General features: G+C 31.3%; 1 protein-coding gene and 2 long non-coding RNA genes across 5 annotated transcripts; 2 read left to right on the top strand and 1 right to left on the bottom strand.

Annotated features, from left to right (window-relative positions):
- The first annotated feature begins 1,271 nt into the window (after window positions 1-1,271).
- Window positions 1,272-7,524, top strand: LOC112027901 (uncharacterized). 3 transcript variants are annotated; one of them, XR_010624200.1, is made up of 6 exons: window positions 1,272-1,507; window positions 1,626-1,715; window positions 2,608-2,670; window positions 3,026-3,097; window positions 6,992-7,040; window positions 7,160-7,524. It is a non-coding gene; the product is annotated as an uncharacterized LOC112027901 (long non-coding RNA). The 3 variants fall into 3 exon arrangements; XR_002884548.2 differs by lacking the exons at window positions 6,992-7,040; window positions 7,160-7,524 and adding an exon at window positions 3,340-3,430; XR_002884547.2 differs by lacking the exons at window positions 6,992-7,040; window positions 7,160-7,524 and having other exon boundaries at window positions 3,026-3,430.
- Window positions 7,525-7,938: 414 nt separating this feature from the next.
- Window positions 7,939-8,567, top strand: LOC136062470 (uncharacterized). Its single transcript, XR_010624201.1, has 2 exons — window positions 7,939-7,997; window positions 8,117-8,567. It is a non-coding gene; the product is annotated as an uncharacterized LOC136062470 (long non-coding RNA).
- A 2,816-nt stretch (window positions 8,568-11,383) lies between these two features.
- LOC136062460 (uncharacterized) lies at window positions 11,384-13,285 on the bottom strand. The gene is made up of 3 exons (XM_065761522.1): window positions 13,046-13,285; window positions 11,546-11,698; window positions 11,384-11,434 (listed from the first exon to the last, which is right to left on the bottom strand). The coding sequence occupies exons 1-3, from the start codon at window positions 13,283-13,285 to the stop codon at window positions 11,384-11,386; spliced, it is 444 nt and encodes a 147-aa protein (XP_065617594.1).
- Between the last annotated feature and the right edge of the window lie 7,547 nt (window positions 13,286-20,832).

The following is a 20,832-nucleotide window of genomic DNA, read 5'->3' as shown; positions in this document are numbered from 1 at the left end:
GCACTTCTTATTATGGTAATTGCTTCGACTTTTCTTTCAAATTTTGTTGCGTATCACCATTTTTGTGTTAGATGTACTAATTGTATTTATTTACTTGCAGGTTGCCAATCACAAGCAAATGTTGACGCATTATACAGTAGGCAGTCCTAAGTACAAGCAGATTACAGCTGTACTTAAGGCAGTGGATCGCCTTCATCGTATAACTCCCTAACTTCCCTTGAAAGATATCGATGGGGCAAATCCAGAAGTGCCAGAAGATACTGGACGACCAAGCACGAGCTTAACTCCTTCCAGCCATAGCCATGGTTAGCGTGCTACACCTCATCAGGTTGTCAGTAGGCCGGATCCCCCTCCACGCCCACATGCATCTCCTACCCCAGAGTTCCTTCCACCCCCACATGCATCTCCTGCTGCAGAGTTCCCTCCACAATATTTATTACTAAATATTCCCAATAATTAATCATAATATTAATTTTTTTTAAAAAAAACTAGCAAATAATCACAATATACTAACAAATAAATTAATCACAATATTTACACTAACAAAAAAAAAATATTCCTAATATGTTGTGATTTTTTTTTTTAAAAACCTAGCAAATAATCACAATATTAACTAACAAAAAAAATTCTCAATATTATAAAAACATAAAACAATAAATATATAACATACCTGTGAGAGAGTGTTGTTGAGGTTGGTGTTGTGTGAGAGGGTGTGAGAGCTGAGGAAAAGTGAAGAAGGTTGTGAGAGTTGAAGAGACTAAATGAGACAGGTAAGGGGGAAAAAGGGTCCCAATTGGGACCCACATGCTACACGTGGAGGGGTGATGGCCATTCATCAAAATCGAGTTCATTAGACTCGATTTCACTTTAATGAAATCGAGTCTAAAGGACTCGAGTTTTATATCCACGTGGCCAAAAAGAGTGTGAAATAATGACTGGTGGGACCCCTATAAATCGAGTCTAATGTACTCGGTTTCCATATAGCAAACTTGAGTTTAACAGGCTCGATTTCAATGTCGAGAAACTGAGTCCGTTAGACTCGATTTGTATGCCTACCTGGACAGTTTGTCCACCTCAGCTGCTAGCACAATGGAAAAATCGAGTATAATCTACTCGATTTATAAGTCCAAAATTGAATCCTTTGGACTCAAGTTGTTAGATACCCAAATTGTTTCAAAAGTGTGCTAACTAACAAAATAGCTTGGCTTTCGGTGTTATTTTCAAAAAAAATCCATAAACAAAACCCGATAGACACAAACACAAACTCAGCACGCAGGTTTACTCTCTCTAAGATCTCTCAACGCTGATCAACTCTCTTTTTCTTCCATCTTCTTCTTCTTCATGCAGCCCCATCACAATTTTCCACCTCTTTTTATTCTTTTTTTCTTTCAAATTCTTTGTTAATTTTCCTAACAGCAACAATGACCAACGGACCTAAACCTTCGATCTCTCTGGCCCTGCTTTCACACCCAAACACAACAGTGGCGTGAACACTCTTATTATCTACGTAAGTAGCTCAATTTTCCTAAACCTTCAATTTTTTAATTGTGGGTTTTGTTCTGTGTAGGCTTTTGTTTGTTTCTTGGGAAAGTTTTATTCAGTTTTAGTTTTATTTTTCATCACAGGTTTTTTTGTGTGTTTTGCTATAGTTGATGTTTAGATCCTTTCAATTGCTGCCGTTTCTGAAAAACCAAAGGTAGGGTGTTTAACGCAAGGTGAGTTTTTTATTCTCTTATTAGAGAAAGTTTGGAGAGAGATTCTCTATTTTTTTTTTTTAAAAACCTAAATCGTTCATACTTAAACCTGCAAATTTCATAAGATTTGTTTTTTTAGTTGCATTCTATTCTTTGTGGTGGTTTCATCGTCAAAGAATTGGTTAGAACTTATTAGATCCTATAAGCTAAAAGCAGACCTGCTTACAGGGCATTCCATTAACTATGTCAAAAGCTGTTTTATGGTCTCATGTTAGTGCATTCACATTAGTGTTGGGAAGCAATAACAACTCATTCACTATCTGCAAGAAATAATGTGTCACAATTGCTGCATTTTAACTAACTTAATGTTTTTGCAAATTGGGATTGGACTCTCTTTAAACGCATTCTCTTTCCATTGCTATTATATTATCATTTGGGATTCGGAAAAACATATGCACCAAGTGTTTGATAAAATGTGTGTAAGTAGCCTCTCTTGGTGTTGGTCTATGTGGGTAACTTTTTTACTCTTTTTCTTTTATGTTTTTAGGTTTTAGTTGAATAGCAGTGGTAAATTCGAATTTTGATAGCTTAGTTATATATATATATATATATATAGTTTAGTTATTATTCTCAATTTTATTTCCATCATCTACAAGGGTCTTTTGTTTGAATTTGTTTGTATTTGTTGTTGATTCATGCCCTATATGTAAATCAAAATAAAATAATCTTTTTGATTGAATTTTTTTTTCCTATATTATGCCAAAATCACCTTCTCAAATTTTTTTGCATTTTTATTTTGTTGTGGATGTAACTAACAAATATTTTTGTTACATGCATGCAAATTGTTTGATAAAATACATAAGTGTATTGTTCTTTTTCTACAATTTGATTTTGTACAATGTCCTTTTTTCAGGTTTAATAGGTGGACATATACACTCAATGTTTACTCAAACTTGCCTATGCCTTGCATAAAAAGGTATAATACTCCCTTTTTTAATATTTTTTTTCTTTTTTTGCACTGTCTCTGCAAGACTATGGTTTCTCCCAATGACTACTCTATTTTATGAAATTCGAATAAAAAACAGAAAAATAAATTACATAGTCATAGACAATAATTAAAGAAATGAAGTTGTTGAATAGCATATTGAACTCAAGCTCTCACTTGGAGGATGATATGATATTCTTTTTCTTTTAATTTGATAGTAGTTTGCCCTTTCATTATATCTTGAATCTCTGGGATGATATATCTCTTTCCAATTTACAATAGAGTATAATATGCAAGGTTTAGAGAATGTATAACAACTCCTTTGTTGTAACTTATGAATTTATAGGAGAAAGATGGCTTTCAATTGGCCATGAACTGGAGGAATTATACTACTCACTAATGGCATGGAATCTTTGAGGTTTGTTCTTACTTTATCATATTTATTCCGTCGATTCTTTTTGTAACAAAAAGGAATATCATATCAAGCCAGCTTTAGCTTACAATTTATATATATATATATATATAAAACCTTAGTGCACAAAGTTCAAGGCCATAAAGGTATGAAGTTAGAGGTTGGTTTTAACTTTGTACTTGGGTTGAACAAAGCACTCTAATTTCTCATATTGGTGTAATGTTTTAAGAGATCTAAACTTTTTACAGGGATTTGAACTTCTATATAAACTCTTGTATTATTTGACATTCTTCAAACAAACAAAAAAAGGAAACACAATATATGTTTAGATTTTAGTTATAGTAGTTTTCCTGTGAGGGGAAGAGGGGGCAGCCCTCATCTGCGTAGATTGACTAAATGCAGAAAGCCTTTCATTGGCAGGCGATCGTGTTAGCAACTAGAATTCTATTATTTTTCTTCTGAAAATATATTTTCTCTTTCATTTTTTTTATTTTTTTATCTAAGTAAAAGGATAGTGCACTACAAGTCACAACTATTCTAAAGTCCCTCAATATATTTTTTTTTTTTGATGGAATAAAGTCCCTCAATATTGATTTGCAATCATGAAAGATGTTGCATGCTCCCTTGTTAGTGGTTGAAAAACATATGGTCTGAGCAAAACAACAAACCTATTGGTCAGAAAGGTTCTTGATGAGGCCTCCCTTACTTGCCAATCCTGAATTGCCTAGTGCAAAATCCTTGGTCTTTGAACCATGAGTGGGTTTTCAATTCTTCAACCAAGGCTAATTTTTATTTCTTAACGAACATCAAAGCTATAAGAATTAAGAAGCAGCAATATTAAGTACCAGTCAGACCCAATTGGTTTTAACTATTGAACTGAGAACAGTGGGGTCTAGTTGGGAAATTTGTTTTTAGTGCAAGAAAACCCTATACTTTTTTTTTATGAGTTTTTGTTTGGTATTAAAGAGAGTTTTTTATTTTTTTTCTTTAATTCGATAATTAAAGAAGAGAGATTTGAATTATGTACATTTCCCTTGAAAAGTTTCAAGAGTCAAGACTCTTGGCATGAGAGAGTCTTTCTTAAAGTGGATAAATGATGGGGTGTCACCAGAGTATCCGATTTGTCACATTTGGCAATGAGGTATTAAAAGGAAATTTAGAAGGTTCTGAAAAAAATTCCTACTATCTTATGTTCTTAAATCATAACTCATAAGGATTTATTAAATAATAGTCAAGTAAATGGATGGCCATTGGCCTAGATCAATGATCACTATTCACATGTTTTTATCTAAGCATTGGTTTTGTCTTTAACTTTCTCTCAAAGAAGCATCACTATTTAAAGTTTAAACTAGTAAATATTTTAAAAAATCTTTTGATTAGTCCTGAACATAATTTATTTAAGTTTTTTCTTACCTTAAAGTCTCAATACTACAAATAATTGTGTCCTTTGTGAAGTATTGAACTTTCCTTTATCATTAAATCAAACCAAGACTGCCTAGCAAGAGGAGGCAAAGACTACTCTTTGTTAATACTCAAGATCAATATGAGGACTAAGGTGAGTTTATACTCATGAATAGTCTCCTTGATTTTCGATAATAGTAGGGCTAAGAAGCAAGCGCCCCCAAGTTCTCTGCTTTATCTTTGGTCTCGGAGAAAATGGGCTTTTGCCCTTTCTTTTTAAAATATCTAGCAAAATGCCCCATGTCTGAAACTAATTAGGGAAAGACTCCTATTTTGAAACTCAATTTTCTAAAAATCGAGTTTCAAATGTATAACTCGATTTTTGGAACATCGAGTTATAGCAAACGTGGACTTAGAATTTTTTTTTTTTTTTTTTTTTGGAACTCAAGTTCCATGAACTCAAGTACTATGTAAAGTACTTGAGTTCATGGAACTCGAGTTTCACTTGAATTTTTTCCATGAACTCGAGTACTTCAAATGGAACTCGAGTTCTAGAATTTTTTTTTTTTTTTTTTCAGTTCGCTATAACTCGATTGTCCAAAAATAGAGTTTTAAATTGAAATTTGATTTTTAGAAAATCGAGTTTCAAAACAAGAGCATTTCCCTAAATAGTTTCAGATATGAGACATTTTGCTGAATATTTTAAAAAGAAAGGGCAAAAGCCCATTTTTCTCCTTTGGTCTCTCTCTGTTCGTTTGTCTTTTTTTTTTTTTTTTTTCTTTTTTTTTTTTGTTATTGTTGTTGTTGTTGTTGTTGTTGTTGTCGTCGTCGTTGTTGTTGTTGTTGTAGACCTAATGAAAAGTGGGGAGAAAGGAACGACAGTTGGATATGGTGGAGATTGGTGTATGTCTACGCTAATCTAGAGTTGAATTTTATATAATTTTTATTTAAAATAAAAATTTTAATTTTTAACATAGGGTCAATTTATAAATATGAAAATCTCTAGGAATTATTAAAAAAAAAAAATTGAAATCTTAGGAGGTTAATTTGCAACTCACCTAAACATCATAGGGTGTTTTTATATTTTGGCCCTCTTTTTAATTATGTTTAAATATAACCGATTCTCAAATATAATACTACCTAACGAGTTTTATAATGAACTAGTCGTAGGCCCACGTGATGTATGGGAATAGATAATATTAGGTTCTAAAAGTTAAGAACAATTGACAAACTATGAGCACAAACTTGCTTAGGTATAAATCATAGAGTCTATAAGATTTATTAGACATTGCTCAAGGTGTTACAAGTCAGAATACAAGAAAAATGAAGCTGTAGGTTCAGGAATTCGAAACATACTAGGTTCGACCGATCAAGAGAACAAGTTCGACCAATTGAAAGACGAGTTCCACAGAATCTAATTAAAGTCCAACAGCCCATCAAGCCCATTAAGAGATTAGGGTTTCAGATTTATTTCACACGTGTGGTATTTCAAGCTAGAGGGGGCCAGAATATAAGAAAAAAAAAATCCAAATAGACATTAATATGGTATTAACAAATTATAAATACACAAAATCGTTATTTCTTAATACATTAAAATGCAATCATCTACCAACAAAGGCAATAATAATGATGATGATGATGTTTTTTTTATAAAAAAAAATACTAGGCTAACTAGGATTTTTATTTTTTTTGAAGTTAGAGCATTCATAGTAGTGGTGCTAAAAAATTTTGCTTTTAGCACTTCAAAAAGCTAATTTATCTATTTTACAACCTCACTTTACAATATACCCAACATCAAATGTTCTTATGTTCTAGTTTTTTACTACTTCATTTAAAATAATATAAACAACTCATTAAAATAATAAAGGAAGATAGAGAATTTGAGTTTTTTAATTGAAAGTAAAGAAATAATCTTAATAAAATATTTTATTTTATTTTTAATAACTTGCTACAGTCAACTTGTATTTATACTAGTTTACAATAGTTGCAAGAAAAAAATAGCTTTAGCTTCTCCAATAACACATGGTTTTTTAGTTCTTTAGTGATAAAATATTTTTTTTGCTAAAATACAATCAACATTTTGAATATTTTTATTGTCTTTGTTAAGTTTTTGGGTTGGATAGTTATTGGAAGGGGGCCTAAAGTTTTGAAATTAGCAACTACAAATTAAAAATGATGTATATAACATCAGATTGATACGAAATTTGATATCTATGTTAACAGCATAAAGAATATGCAATTTAATAATTAGATTTTAAAAATATGTAATCATGTTAATTTTGTTAGTGTGAGTTGTAGTTTGTAGCCAAACTTTATCTTAAAAAATAAACTAAATATTATTTAAGTGATATTTAGATTAAAAAAACTTTTAAAAACCTTCCTTAGGTCTCAAAGTGTCTTGGGTTGGTCTGAATCTAACACCGACCAACCTGGCTATATTTATTATATATATATATATATATATCTCTAATTCTAGTTCATGATTCGGCGTTGTGTCAGTGTTAGGGTTCGAGCAGAAAAAAAAACACTCTCTATCTCTCTTGGCCAGGTATATTTTCAATCTCTCTTTCTCACTCTCTTTTCATCTTCAAAGTATTAATTGATTATTCGAAAGAAACCCTTTGTCTCAGGATTTAATTGATTTACGTTATGTTTAATATTCGTAAGGAAGGAAGAATCATGGCAGATCTAGGCTGTTCTAGGGTTGACTACGACAATGCACTTTTTCCAGAGCTCAATGAATACTTAGCAGCATCACCCAAGGTGCACAAAGGAAAACCCATCGTCACATACAGACACAAAGAAGATGAAGAAGGAAAATCCATTAATGTCACATACAAACACAAGGAAGAAGAAGAACAACTTAGAAGTACGTGTATGTGCATGTATTTATCTACGCTTATGTCATGGGCTAATATATCTCTAAAGAGTGAACGCCAAACTCACTCACGACAAACTCATATCTCGTGAAAGAGATATTTCCGATCTTCTCTCTAATTCCAGATGGTACACAGCCATAGAGGTATTTTATATATATTTGTGTGTGTGTGTTTGTGTGGGGTAGGAAAACTAAGAAGGGTCTTAATTAATTAACCAGCCTCATCACATGTCCTTCGCGTGTTCCATGAGTTTTTATTTTTTTGGTTTAATGTCATAATTTTTTATTCATCCAAATTTGAGATTTGTACATTGAATCATATCTCTTCGTGCATGCAATGAAGCTAATATATAAATAAACATTTAGTGACTAATTTTGGTTGATGTAAAGGAAAAAATTTTGGGTTACTAACTTAATTTATATCTTTTTCATAATATTTAAACTGTAGTATTAATCTCTTTTTTTTTTTTTTTTTCTAATTGTTTTAATATTCTGAAAAAGTTTGTGAATTTATTATTATATATATATATATATATATATATTTCTCTAATTCTAATTCATGATTCGGCGTTGTGTCAGTGTTAGGGCTCGAGCAGAAAAAAAACACTCTCTATCTCTCTTGGCCAGGTATATTTTCAATCTCTCTTTCTCACTCTCTTTTCATCTTCAAAGTATTAATTGATTATTCGAAAGAAACCCTTTGTCTCAGGATTTAATTGATTTACGTTATGTTTTATATTCGTAAGGAAGGAAGAATCATGGCAGATCTAGGCTGTTCTAGGGTTGACTACGACAATGCACTTTTTCCAGAGCTCAATGAATACTGAGCAGCGTCACCCAAGGTTCACAAAGGAAAATCCATCGTCACATACAGACACAAAGAAGATGAAGAAGGAAAATCCATTAATGTCACATACAAACACAAGGAAGAAGAAGAAGAACTTAGAAGTAGGTGTATGTGCATGTGCATGTATTTATCTACGCTTATGTTATTGAGCTAATATATCTCTAAAGCGCGCGTGAACACCAAACTCACTCACGACAAACTCATATCTCATGAAAGGGATATTTCCGATCTTCTCTCTAATTCCAGATGGTACACAGCCATAGAGGTATTTTATATATATTTGTGTGTGTGTGTTTGTGTGGAGTAGGAAAACTAGGAAGGGTTTTAATTAATCAACCAGTCTCATCACATGTCCTTTGCGTGTTCTATGAGTTATTTATTTATTTATTTATTTTTGGTTTAATGTCATAATTTTTTATTCATCCAAATTTGAGATTTGTACATTTGAATCATATCTCTTCGTGCATGCAATGAAGCTAATATATAAATAGGCATTTAGTGACTAATTTTGGTTGATGTAAAGGTAAAAATTTTGGGTGACTAACTTAATTTATATCTTTTTCATAATATTTAAACGGTAGTATTAATCTCTTATGTTTTTTTTTTTTTTTTTTGTTTTAATATTCTGAAAAAGTTTGTGAATTTGTGTGACACGTTTTTGATTTCAAATCCTAATCTCTATTTGCGTAGTTGAAAAAAATCATCTTTTCTAGGTGCAATAAATAGAGTGGCACCCATTGCTAAACTCTAGGTGCAACAAAAACATAAAAAAATCCCTTGAATTTAATAGAAAAATCAAATAATAAATCAAACATCCAAACTCCAAATGGAGTAACACCCTTAGCAAAACCAAATGCTCACAGTAGAACAAATTTAAATTGGAAAACTAAGAATTATCATATGATGCTTATGGAAGCTGCATAGGTGAAAAAGTTGAACAAATATTAGGTATAAGTACCCATGCCATATAAAATATTTGATGTGGTCAAGAACACCATTTGCAAATGCCGCACTAGCTTCTCGTCTATAATAAGAGAAATTATAGGCGTTTGCAAATTACCAAATATATTGTAAAGAAGGATGCTTGGGACAATATATTGTTACAAATCATAATTTTTACAAACACCTAGAACACGCATCACCCACAAAAGCAACGGACTCAACTCACCACATTCCCCAAATTTTGAAATTCAGAATGATAAAAGAAAAATAAAATGAAGAACAATCAAACATTAAGAATAAAAAGAATAGGAGGAAGAGACAGCATCACTTAGAACACATTCAAAAACCATAAATTTCATAACTTATAGTATAACGCTATGTATAATATTGTTTTTGTGCTTTTGTTTTTACCCTTTCGAGTACCTTCAACTTTCCCCTAGTCTTCTTTGATACCCTTTTAGTGGTCCTCCAACTCAGCCTACCAAATACTTCTCTTGCAAACTTACCCCCATTATAGGTCTGACTACATCTTTTCATTTTTAGCCATTGATCAATGCATTTCATCTCCACCACACTTGTTTTGATATCGAAGTTGTCCTTTAATTGCCTATATATGTTTTGATGTTGCGGAAACTACAAGAAAATAAACAAGTTGCGTTCTGAATGGAAAAATAAACTAAACATGTTAGCTTTTGAATGAAAATTTCAAATCCACAAGGGGTCTCTTGAATCCACAAAGTGATAGGGTTCCGGAATCTACCAGAGAGAAATAGACAAAGTCTTTTAAAAATCTAAAAATCTGAATTGACTTTGGAGGTTACAATGCGTTTAAATAGGAAACCTTAAGGTTACAATGTTAGCTTCTGAATGAAAATCTCAAATCCACAAGGTGATAGAGTTCCGGAATCCACTAGAGAGAAATAGACAAAGTCTTTTAAAAATCTAAAAATCTGAATTGACTTTGGAGGTTACAATGCGTTGAAATAAGAAACCTTAAGGTGGCTACAAAAACATATAAAACTCTAATTTGACTAAACAATATTAAAAGCACCTAAAACAAGGAAATAAATTACCTAAACATAAAATAACAGAAAATTACATAAAAATAATAAAATTAATTAATTATAAATATTAAATAATAATCTGTGTCCTACGTCATGTTCTGTCTTCTAAAGCATTTTTGTAGTGATGATGTTGTCCAATCCTTATGGAAAGTCAGTGATATGTTGCATTGGTTATTTAGAAAAGTTTACTTCGCCTGGTTATATTCCCAGCATCCATTAATCGCTAGTGATAGGAGTGTGCTTATTGATTGATTGGGCAGTCAATGGCTTGATATGGGTTGATAGGCTAAAAAGTTTTCAGCAGTGTTAGTTTTATGTTTCCTGATATTTAAACTCTCTTTTATTTTCCCACTCATCCCTGCAAGTATGTGTCTTCTGTTGTTCTGATTTAGATATCTAATTCTTGTGACAGCATTTGGCCGATTTGCTTGCAACTCAGCTTTGTTCAAAGGTATGTTCTAAGATAGTATAACACTGCGTATAATATTTTACTGAAAAATTAAGATAAACTAAAATGGATTGCATGTCATTCTTAAAAAAAAAAAAAAAAAAAAAAAAAAAAAAAAAAAAAAAAAAAAAAAAAGATTGCATGATGCAAGCTTGTAAGCCTGAGTAAAATGTACAAATAGTAGACAAAAAGAACCATAACCCATCCAAAAGGTTTTTAAAAATAATTTATAAATTAATGTCCTTCTGGCATTCATTAATTTTTCCCTCAGAAAAATGAGTGAATAAATTGTAATTTTAGCTTGCTAATGCTTTTTAAAGAAGCGAGGTTGCTTTTATTATTTTAGATATAATTTATTCTTCTATATGATACTTAAATCAAAGCATGTATATTATTTTCAAACAAACTTTTTATAATAAATGTCAATTATTCAAGTTACATTTCAAATAGGGAATATTTATAGGAATGAATCAAAACAAGCCCAACATATTTCTCACATGTAATTAAGCTTCTAAATTCATGATTTTTGGTTGAAGACATGATTTTGTCCTTTGGCTTAGCAGCCCTTAGGATTTTCCTTACTCTATTAGAAAGTAGGAAATAAAATCAATTAAATATAGGTGACCAATCATACTTTTAAAAAAAATCAATAGTTGCTGGAGACTCTTTAAAAATAATAGAATAATAAAGAATGCACTCACACACGCACAATTCACAAAATCTCAAACATTTCAAAAGTGTCATACTTGATGTCAAAATTCGGCTGTTGACATTGTGCATTCAAATTTTATTAAGATTATTATATTACATATACGTTTAGTAGGGCCAAACATATATTTGAGCTTGAGTTTAAGGGTTGGGATTCAGTTTCCACCGTATCACCACCTTTGTCACCTCCACCCTTTCCACCACCACCTTCACCATTGTTGCCGCCTCTAGCCTTGCCATTGTTGCTGTCTCCATCCTTGCCACCACCGCCTAGGCTGCCTCCTTCATGTCTGCCATCCTTTGTGTCACTGTCATTTACCTGGTTTGATCCTTTTGCATGCAGCATCCATTTCCACAAGAAAAAAATGAGTTTGTTGTAATTTTTCTATTTATACAAGTTGAAAAAAAAATACAAAAGGCTTTCGCCACACCATAATTCTTAATGTAAAAAAATATATATACAATGGAAAGTGTGTAGCATAGTTATCTAAATAATAATAATAAAAAAATAAAAACAGTGAACTATGTAATGCAACATCTAGCGGAAATAAAATCCAGTTTTTCTATAAAGAATGAATCCAGCTATAGCCTATAATACTAAAATAGAAAGCCCTAAGGCTCTATTTGGTTGAAAACTTGAAATAATAGAAAAATAGGAAGGTAGAAAAATAAATGAAAATTTCCTCTTTCACTCAACTTTTCTCCCAGTTTGGAGAGAAAATAATCTAGTGGACTTAGCTGAAAAACACCTGAACTCCACCATTTTACCTTATGTTTTCTAGCATAAATCAAAAAAGGGAAAACTGATATTTTTAACCTAGATTTCTATATAAGGTTTTCCTTTCTCTTGTTTTCACCTCAACCTACAATGTTGGTCTCAAGCATGTGGAAAAGATAGGTAGATATATATATATATATATATATATATCACATATCAGTTATAAAAAAAAAAAAAAAAAAAAAAAAAAAAAAAAAAAAGATTGCATGATGCAAGCTTGTAAGCCTGAGTAAAATGTACAAATAGTAGACAAAAAGAACCCATAACCCATCCAAAAGGTTTTTAAAAATAATTTATAAATTAATGTCCTTCCAGCATTCGTTAATTTTTCCCTAAAAAAAAATGCGTGAATAAATTGTAATTTTAGCTTACTAATGCTTTTTAAAGAAGCGAAGTTGGTTTTATTATTTTAGATATAATTTATTCTTCTATATGATGGTTAAATCAAAGTATGTATATTATTTTCAAACAAACGTTTTCATAATAAATGTCAATTATTCAAATTACATTTCAAATAGGGAATATTTATAGGAATGAATCAAAACAAGCCCAACATATTTCTCACATGTAATTAAGCTTCTAAATTCATGATTTTTGGTTGAAGACATGATTTTGTCCTTAGTTTAGCTTAGCAGCCCTTAGGTTTTTCCTTACTTTATTAGAAAGTAGGAAATAAAATCAATTAAATATAGGTGACTAATCATACCTAAAAAAAAAAAACCAATAATTGCTGGAAACCCTTTAAAAATAATAAAATAATAAAGAATGCACTCACACACGCACAATTCACAAAATCTCAAACATTTCAAAAGTGTCATACTTGAGGTCAAAATTCGGCTGTTGACATTGTGCATTCAAATTTTATTAAGATTATTATATTACATATACGTTTAGTAGGGCCAAACATATATTTGAGCTTGAGTTCAAGGGTTGGGATTCAGTTTCCACTGTACCACCACCTTTGTCACCTCCACCCTTTCCACCACCACCTTCACCATTGTTGCTGCCTCTAGCCTTGCCATTGTTGCCGCCTCCATCCTTGCCACCACCGCCCAGGCTGCCTCCTTCATGTCTGCCATCCTTTGTGTCACTGTCATCTACCTGGTTTGATCCTTTTGCATGCAGCATCCATTTCCACAAGAAAAAAAATGAGTTTGTAGTAATTTTTCTATTTATACGAGTTGAAAAAAAAAAATAGAAAAGGCTTTCGCCACACCATAATTCTTAATGTAAAAAACAAAATATACAATGGAAAGTGTGTAGCATAGTTATCTAAATAATAAAAAATAAAAACAAAAACAGTGAACTATGTAATGCAACATCTAGCGGAAATAAAATCCAGTTTTTCTATAAAGAATGAATCCAGCTATAGCCTATAATACTAAAATAGAAAGCCCTTAAGGCTCTATTTGGTTGAAAACTTGAAATAATAGAAAAATAGGATGATAGAAAAATAAATTAAAATTTCCTCTTTCACTCAACTTTTCTCCCAATTCGGAGAGAAAATAATCTAGTGGACTTAGCTGAAAAGCACCAGAACTCCACCATTTTACCTCATGTTTTATAGCATAAATCAAAAAAGGGAAAACTGATATTTTTAACCTAGATTTCTATCTAAGGTTTTCCTTTCTCTTGTTTTCACCTCAACCTACAATGTTGGTCTCAAGCATGTGGAAAAGATATGTATATATATATATATATATATATATCACATATCAGTTATATAAAATTAGTAAAAAGAGAGGTTGAAAGTGAAATGAGAGAAACCAATAGAAGAGTCCTAAAAGACAAAAATAAATTTAGAAAAAAAAAATTTGTGGGATGGATGCCCTTATTAACCTTCTTTGGCCATAACTTCAGTTTATAAGCTGTGAGACTTGCCATCATCACGGCAACATAAAAAGCACTTTCCATCAGGGTCATCACCGCAATAGTCAAGATCGCAGGGCAAGTGGAACTTTGCATCATCTACTTGGTTTGTTTTTGCGATCACCTCAATTATAAAAAATATTAAATACTATAATCTATAAACCCCTTTTATACATCATACATGCTTGGTCTATTGCGATTCTCATAGCATAGGAAATGAGCATATTTGGAATTTTTATACTATTTGATGCAAGTAATTATAGCAGCATGATGAAATTCATTTTAAGATTTTTAGAAACTGAATCATTAACAAAAAATTAAATTCACTTCAATTGTCAATTTAGTGATCCCTAAATTTTAATTTTTGTCAATTGAGTCCATCATTTTGTAAAAAATGAATTCATTTGATCCTTTTGTATAAATTTGCTAACAAACAACGTCGTATAAACATTCTCTTTTATTAAAAAATTAACTGAAAAGCCTTCATGAAATATGTCATTTAATTGATCTTATTGTTTGATGTATACACTTAAAAAAGAAGAAGTTAAATTACATCAATCTCTCTTGAAATTCATGAAAATAGTACTTCCCTAAATGTTTGTATAAATGACATCTTCCTTTTGAGGTTTGTATAAATAGAACAATAGTAGTTCCTTTGAAGTATGTATGTATTAATTAGAATCTCTTTTAAAAATTTTAATATTTCATTAGTAAAATCTTATAACCCTCATGAAACTTTTGAGGGTTGTGTAATGAAAAACCTCAAAGGAGAGCTCTATAATTTATCAACAAAATTATTTACACAGCTTCATATGCTAATAAATTTAGATGAAAGACCCAAATTGACTTCTTTTAACCAAGTGAAGACTTAATTGGAAAAAACTAAAATTTAAAGACTCATTTAACAACTGAAGTAAAAACTGGTCCAAATTGAATTTTAACTAAACAATAAAGGAAGGAAAAAGAAACCTCTCTAATATTTGTTACAAAGATAAAGTGAAGTAGTAATTTTATAAGGTGAAAATATACTGACTTTTGTTCTCATTGTTGGGTATCTTCGCCACCACCACAATTGAACAGATGAGAAGAACAGCCGCAAAGAGAGAGAAAACCTAAGAATATAGAAGTTTTGGAATTCATTTTATTTTGGGTTAAAATGCTTCTCACAAATCTTACTACAAAGATTTGAAAAGGATTTTCCTTTCCATGATCACTATTTATTTAGCTGGAAGAATAGTAGAAGTAAAAAGATAAAATGTGGAGAAAGTTTGTAACCAAAAAATTGATAAAAAAATTTCACACCCAGCTAGTAAAAACGTGATATTAGTGGACGATTTAGATAAGAACTGATGATGCACAGAATTTTCAATAAGTTGATCGTTCACACACGGGCGAAGGTGTACCTAATGAACAAAAGAGAAGAACCAAATAGAGAGCATCGGTGGGGTGCCGGCCAAAGATCTTCTGAAAATTAAGTCAGTTATGGAATAATCTCCTAAGAACTCAAGAGCGCAAGAGCTAGGGAGAATTCGTGTACCTTGAGAAGTTTAGGGTTTGGTGCTTATAGAGAGGATATGGAGTTAAAGGCCAAGAGATCTTAGGGCTTCTCTTCCCATATATGGAAGATTTGATTGTGTAGTAGGGTCTTTGGGCGTGGTGTGCAAGTTAATTCCATGTAGAGGCATATGAGTGGGGGGCATGCAAATCCTACGTGAAGTCTGAAGTAATCGATCGTCGGGAGAGGGGAGGTCTTGGCTCGTCAGTCTTTCCAATCGATGGGTTAGAAGGATGCGTGACATCCCTTGATGGATCCCTAATGATAGAGTCAATCGACATGAGAACAATCTAATGGATCAAGAGGATGCATAATGGATCCTTGATGATGGAGTCGATCAGCATGGTCACGATCTGATGGGTTAGGAGGATGCGTGACGGATCCCTGATGACAGAGTCGATTGGCATGGGAATGATTCGATGGGTCAGGAGGACGAGTGATGGATCCTTGATTATGGTGTCAATCGACATAGTCACAATCCAATGGGTTAGGAGGATCCATGATGAATCCCTGATAACGGAGTCCATCAGCATGGTCAAGATCCGATGGGTGGATATGCTGACGATGCTTTAGGTGATCAAAGACTCTTTTGGTGTTAGAAAAACTTTCTGGATGGTGAAAATATGCTCTATTAAGAACCAATAAAAACTTGACAACTTATTATTTTGAAAATTTTTTGTGGATGCAACATTGCTCTAAAATATCTGAGACAATGTTAGTGGTCAATGACAATTGTAGGGGATATGCCTAGCATGGGTGAAGCGTGGCAGCTGTGTTTTGTTAGCATGGTTGGTTCAATAGTTGATGCAATTAATGCAATCGCCTAAGGCCTCAAAATAAAAGAAGGCCCCCACTTGTAAAAAAAAAAAAAATTATATATATAATATATTTATCTATATATTTTAATTTAAATTTTTTTTAAGTACTTTTATTAGTCAATAAAATGCATTAAAAAGGCCTCATTGTATCCTAAAATGCATAAGATTAAAAAGGGAAAAAAAAAATAGTCAAACTTCAGCTAATAAAATTAAATTTTAGGAGACAAATTTATTAACTCATTCTTGAAATATGCTAAAATAAGAATTAATACGAAACAAATTCATTAATAATACAATGTAATTGTCTTGAACTATGCTAAAATAGACATTATAAATTTCAAAAACAATAGAAAAAATCTCTCATCTCTCTATCTCTCTGTCTCTCCATCTATATTCTTACCTTTCTTTTCTTCATCTTGATTCTTGCTCTTTTTTTGTAAACTCAGTCTAGCTTGAAATTTTTCTTTGTTGATTCCCTTTGAATAACAGTAAATTCAAAATTGAAAAGGTGCAATGTGGGCAGACCAGAGGTAATCTTCTCAAATTTCTTTCCCTCTCTATCTTTCTGAAAATTAAAATGGAGGAGTTTGCTATTTATTCAATTTAAATTATATATATATATATATATATATTAGTCTATTTCAATAATTGATAGGAGTCATAGTACAGGTTATACAACACTTTTGTTGCACATAAGACAGCACGTTTTATGCACAGTTGCACACTGCACAAGTTGCACAATCCACAATAGTGTACAGTGCACACTGTACAGTGCACACAGGTTGTGGGCTGTGTGGACAAGACTGCACAGTGCACACAGCACTATACAGTTTCCCCACAAGCCACAATATTTAGCACATCACAGCTGGCCCGCCACACACTATAATTTATCACTTTTTTTTAATGCATACTCTTACTTTTTCAATTATTATATATTATCCCACCAATTAATAATTTGATGTGTATCATATCAACTCATTTGTATTATAGTGCTACTAATTTATTGAACCATGTAATAAATTAATTTTCATTTGTGCAGGTTTAGACTTTAAAGAAGTCACGGCTTTAGAAAAATTGCAATAACTAGGTTCTATTATTCTATACTTTTAAATTTTATTTTTAGTTAAATTATCATTTTTAATTATAAATTGTGTTTTATTTATCTATAAATATTTTCTCATTATAAATGTATTAGTAGAAAATGGTCCAATTAGAGACAATGATCTAAATTTTCCTATAAATAAAGATCGTAGACATTTTTCTACTACACTTTATTTTAAAAAGCTATCAAATGGAGAGAAATTTGATAGAAAATAGTTAGCGTATTCAAAATATTTGGATAAAGCATTTTGTTTTTGTTGCACGTTGTTTAATTCAACAACACATGGTAGTGGTACTAATCAACTTACTAATGAAGGAACTATTGATTGGAGAAATATTAGCAATAAGATTAAAAATCATGAAACAAGCAAAGTGCATGTTATTAACATGAACGCTTGGATTGATTTAGAAATGAAATTATTAAAAAAATAAAACAATTGATAAAAATTTCCAAGAACAAGTTAACAAAGAGAAAGATCATTGGAAAAAAGTGTTGTTAAGAATTATTGTTGTAGTAAAAAATCTTGGAAAAAATAATTTGGCATTTCGAGGAAAAAATAAAAAGATCTATGAAGGAAATAATGGAAATTTTTTAAGTCTATTTGAAATGATTGCAAAATTTGATCCAATAATGCAAGAACATGTTCGACGTATTCAACCTGGTGCAATTCATAATCATTCTCTTGGACATAATATACAAAATGAATTGATACAATTGTTAACAAATGAAATTAAAAGCAAAATTATTAAAAAGATTAAGCAAAATATTTTTCAATTATACTTGATTGTACTCTTGATGTAAGTCATCAAGAACAAATGACTCTAGTACTACGATGTGTGGATATTTCAACTAGTCCAATAAAAACTGATGAGCATTTTGTAGATTTTTTAAAAGTAGATGATACTTCTGGAAAATGTCTTTTTAATGAAATTATAAGTGTAATAAAAAGTCTTGAACTTGATATTAATGATGTACATGGACAAGGGTATGACGATGGGTCTAATATGAAAGGAAAACAAACAAGGGGTACAAAAAAGAATTATTGATATAAACCCTAAAGCATTTTACGCACCATGTGCTTGTCATAATCTTAACCTTGTGATATTCGATGTGGCCAATTCTTGTCCTAAAGCTACATCTTTTTTTGGAGTATTACAACGTATATATACATTGTTTTCTTCTTCCACAAAGTAATGAAAATTTTACAAGATAATCTGTCAAGTTTAACTTAAACCATTGTCACAAACACGTTGGGAAAGTCGAATTGAAAGTGTAAAAGTAATAAAATTTCATGTTTTAGAAATAAGAGATACTTTGTTACAATTAGCAAAAATGAGTGAAGATCCTAAAACAAAAAGTGAAGTTGATTGTTTGGCAACATATGAGCTTGAAAGTTTTGAATTCTTGTTAGGCATGACTATTTGGTATTGTAAGGACATGATTTGCTCCCAAAGCCCAAATGGATGGTCAATTGCCCAATGAGCCCAAAACAATGAATTTGTTAGAGAGTGGATTTGAAAATGAACTTTCAATGAGTTAGGTGGACAATGATCACAGTAAGTTAGTTATTACTAGAAAGAATAAAACAAACAGTTTTGAACAAGAAAAGTTCTCCTCGATGAAGTTCGAGGAAGGTCTGTTCTTATATATTTCTCTTAGACTTATACAAAATTATAGTTCTTGAATATATAGTGATTTCTTCCTAGATTTTCTCATGATCCCCTTGTAATGAGGTTCTTCTCTTTTATATTCCCTCCTTTTCTTTCATCTGAGTATTCCACGTGTAGGTCAAATTGCTAATCTCCTTGATACTTGTCCCATCAGCACCTTCTTGAAATCTTTAGAGGTAACTATAAGACTGAAAGTTACTTTTTAGGTATCATTTCCACATTAATGCAGCCAGGGAGTTAGATGCAAAGCATTCAATGTAATGGTAACAACTTTCTTCTTAGATATTTCCCAACTTTCTTTTGTCTCATCCCTTTCTGGTGTTTATCCTTCCAAGCACGATTGCCTGTTGCCTTGTTCTTGATGGATGGTTGGACCTTTGACTTCTACTATACTTAACTGAGGAAGTATTTCTCCTCAAGCAATGTCTCCTGCTCCTTATGACTAGACTTCTTCCACGGTCCATTAATCTACGTGCTTTCACTAGTATTTACCTGTCCTTGGGTTATCTAACATCCTCGAGCATGGCCCACAGCCTAATACCTATATTTGGGCACTTCATCCACACAGGTATGATAAATTATTTGCCATTAACTCTGTTAGTAAAAATTTACAATCAAAAGACATGCATATTGATGTTGCCATAGATTAACTAAAGGGTCTCATATCTTTTTTAAAAAAATTCAAAGAAGATGGATTTACATCTGCTATGATTTCATCTAAAGAGATTGCAACCAAAATGGAAATAGAGCCTATATTTTGTGAAAAACGAATAATTCGTAGAAAAAAACAATTTGATGAGAATGCCAATGATGAGATAACACAATCTGCTGAAGAATCTTTTAGAGTTAATTATTTTATATATATAGTAGATCAAGCTATTTCATCAATTTAAAGTAGGTTTGAACAATTTCAAATATATGAAGATATTTTTGGTTTTTTATTTAATTTTGAAAAACTAAAAGCACTAGATGATAATAGTTTGAAAAAATATTGTCTTAATCGCAAAAGTTTTCTCAAACATGATGTTTATTATGATATTGATGGCTTAGATTTACTTTTAGAACTAATAGTTTTAAAAGAAGTTATGCAAATAGATGAAAATACTCCAATTAATGTACTTAATTTAAAAAAAAAAAATGCTAGATTCTTTTCCAAATGCATATATGCTTATAGCTAGAATATTACTAACAATATGTTACAGTTGCATCTGCAAAAAAAAGTTTTTCAAAACTAAAATTAATAAAATCTTATTTAAGGTCTCCTATGTCACAAAAAAGATTAAGTGGGTTAGCTATATTATCAATTGAAAAAGAAATGTTCGAGGAACTTAAATACAAAAACTTAATTATTAATTTTGCATCTCAAAAAGTAAGAAAAATATATATAAAAAATTCAATACATATTATTTAATTAATATTAAAAAAAAAAAAACCCACTTAAAACTTTCACCTAAGCCCCCAAATTATTGAGCAGCCCTGTTTGTTAGGGTTCAAATGTGTCGTTACATGCATAATAAAAGGTTTGAGCCTATTCATTTTCTTTTAGGATTGCTGGGCTTTGGGGTTGTTTCATTAAAGGCCCAAGGGTAGACCAGTTTGATGCGTTTAGGAAGCCCATAGAAATGGGAGGCCACAATGTAACCCTTATTGTATTACTAGAG

This window comes from Quercus suber, unplaced genomic scaffold, assembly GCF_002906115.3.
Source record: "Quercus suber isolate HL8 unplaced genomic scaffold, Cork oak 2.0 scaffold_417, whole genome shotgun sequence".
Taxonomy (NCBI): Eukaryota; Viridiplantae; Streptophyta; class Magnoliopsida; order Fagales; family Fagaceae; genus Quercus; species Quercus suber.
This window is presented reverse-complemented; position numbering and strand designations above follow the sequence as displayed.